General features: G+C 28.2%; 1 protein-coding gene across 2 annotated transcripts in view; it reads right to left on the bottom strand.

Annotated features, from left to right (window-relative positions):
• Window positions 673-2,401, bottom strand: part of LOC107614140 (protein ENHANCED DOWNY MILDEW 2-like) — a 17,620-nt gene continuing 15,891 nt past the window's right edge. For both annotated transcript variants that reach the window (XM_016316366.2, XM_021109796.1), the window contains one exon: window positions 673-1,275. In XM_016316366.2, coding sequence (XP_016171852.1) covers window positions 871-1,275 — 405 coding nt within the window. In that variant the 3' untranslated portion in view covers window positions 673-870. The remainder of the gene's footprint in view (window positions 1,276-2,401) is intronic.

Below are 2,401 nucleotides of genomic sequence, written 5' to 3'. Positions count from 1 at the left end.
AAAACTTAAACTAAATAATATATTGATCAAAATGACAAAATTTTAGATTAGATTGAATTGAATTTTTTGCCAATGAGTTATAACTCAACTGGCATAGTCTCCCCATATTCAATTAAGAGGTTGCGGATTGGAGTCTCCTATCTTTGGTAAAAAAAAAAAATCAAATAAACTATGTGAATTGGATCACATTTTTATATACTCTTTCTAAACAATTGCATGAATTAGATAGAGTTTTGCAACTAAGGATCACCTAGCCAAAAGTAGCCATGAAATAATGTAACTAAGGACCCGCTTCTTAATAGGGAGGCGTGAAAACATTGGTTTTTCTCTTTCTTAGCAAACTTTTTTATAAGACTTTTTTTAAAAAAATTTAATTAAAAATCATACTTATCTTTTGATATACTACTTAAATTTTTAAATAAGTATTATAATAGACAAAATCATAATCTCATAAAATGCAAAATGCAAAATCAACAATTAAAATATTATAAGAAAAAAATATAACTAGAAAAAATCCACTATTAGTCCATGATCTATGTTACTCAAAAAGAGCTATTTTAAGTTTTTAACCAAAGCTCATCTTTTTAATAAAATATTATAAAAACACTTTCGTCATCTAATAATTACCACTTTAATTTTGTTAATCTCTCTTCCAAGGACAGGGACAAGCTATTATAAAGTGGAGAGTCAGTTTCTAATAGAGAGCTGCAAATTATAAAATGCTAGACATAATATACTATCAAATGTCATGCTAAGAGTTATACTAGCACCAAAATAGTAACTTCAACTCCAATTTTTCAATATAATCATTTTTCTTAGAGACACTCAAATACCCAATAACAATTTCAGCACAACTCAGAAATGCTCATTCTAGGGAGAAGATAAATCCATGTCAATAGCCATACTGTCAGCTTCAACAGAGGCAGGAAATGTCATCTCCTTCAAATGGCCAAAAGAATTGCCACCTTCCTCTGGAGTAGCACCGCCATTATCATCCGGGACACCATCAAATATGCTTAAGAAATCACCAGGCTCATGCAATCCAGCGTAATCCTGATAACAGTCATGATTCTCTTCCATAAGATAATTCTTCACTTCTATTCCTTTCACATGCGCATCATCATACTTGTCCTTTATGTGGCAATGCTGTAGAGCAATCGCCCTGTGCCGAGCACTCCAGTCCGGCCGACTCCAAAGGTAAAGAGGAGGTGTTTTGTTGTTCCAGTCTTCTAATTGCTTGTCGCGCACGTCAACTGAACCCGGGAGATAAAATGCCTGGAGGGATAAACAAAATGCAAAACATGAGCTAATATACATGCATGTCCCTTTGTTAATGTTTGGAAATTGGCTTTCGGACACAAATACAGAAACAATGAGACAACAGAAATGGAGACATAAACAAACACCATTCCACTGCGTCTACACCCTTTGTTTTGTTAATTAAAAAATAACTAGATTTAAACCCGCGCGCTAAAATGAATTAATTTTTATATATAAGAAAGTATTTAATAAAGAAATCTTAAAAATTAATATTAAACCTAAATAAAATTGTAAAGACATTATACATTCTAGTATGTGAAAGAGTTCATCACCTAATACATATGTTTAGCAAACTTAAATACTATAATGCAAGAATAAAGCTATTAGATGTAATGTAAATATGAATATAATATTTCAGTAATTGAAAATAATATTTATTTTTTCATGAATCATGACATCATGTATTATTAACATTATTATTATAATTAATTAAAATGAAAGAGAAATAGCATTGCTATTAAAGTGAGCAAATTCTTTAGCAAACTAAAATAAAGAACTGGGGTCATTAACCAAGTTTTTTAAATAATTGTGCAAAACATTAGCAAAGATAGAGGAGAAAGAGTGAGAGATATATGATTATGTGAGAGGAGATAAAAATGTATGAAGTGAATGTTAATTTATATAGTAAATATGAATAGAAGGCAAAATAAAACTAGAGAATGAATTAGGTTTTATTAACCAATTTATATCTACTAAAGAGAAATACCATTACTATTAAAAGGCTTAGAGTAACCTACATGGAAATAAAGAATTAAAAAGTTACCAAAAAAAAGTTAAAAAGGATTAAAAAGTAAAACTAAACATTACATAAGAATAAAAGATGATATCATGATAGAAAAATTATAAAATGACAATTTCACTAAAATGTTTATAGAGCAATATTAGAAGTTATCTAATATGTCAAGAATTCATTGTGTCATTATTTAATTTTTCTTTTCATACATTATAAATAAATTGATAGATAGATAGATAAATAAATTAATTTTCGTAAAGTAAAATTTACTCTCTAATTAGGATATGCAATATTAAAATTTAGATCATTGATATGAATTAACATTTTTTTTATATTATATTTTTTTTA

The sequence above is a fragment of the Arachis ipaensis genome, chromosome B08 (assembly GCF_000816755.2).
Source record: "Arachis ipaensis cultivar K30076 chromosome B08, Araip1.1, whole genome shotgun sequence".
NCBI lineage: Eukaryota > Viridiplantae > Streptophyta > Magnoliopsida > Fabales > Fabaceae > Arachis > Arachis ipaensis.
The sequence above is the reverse complement of the archived record's forward strand: the minus strand, read 5'-3'. Positions and strand labels throughout refer to the sequence as shown.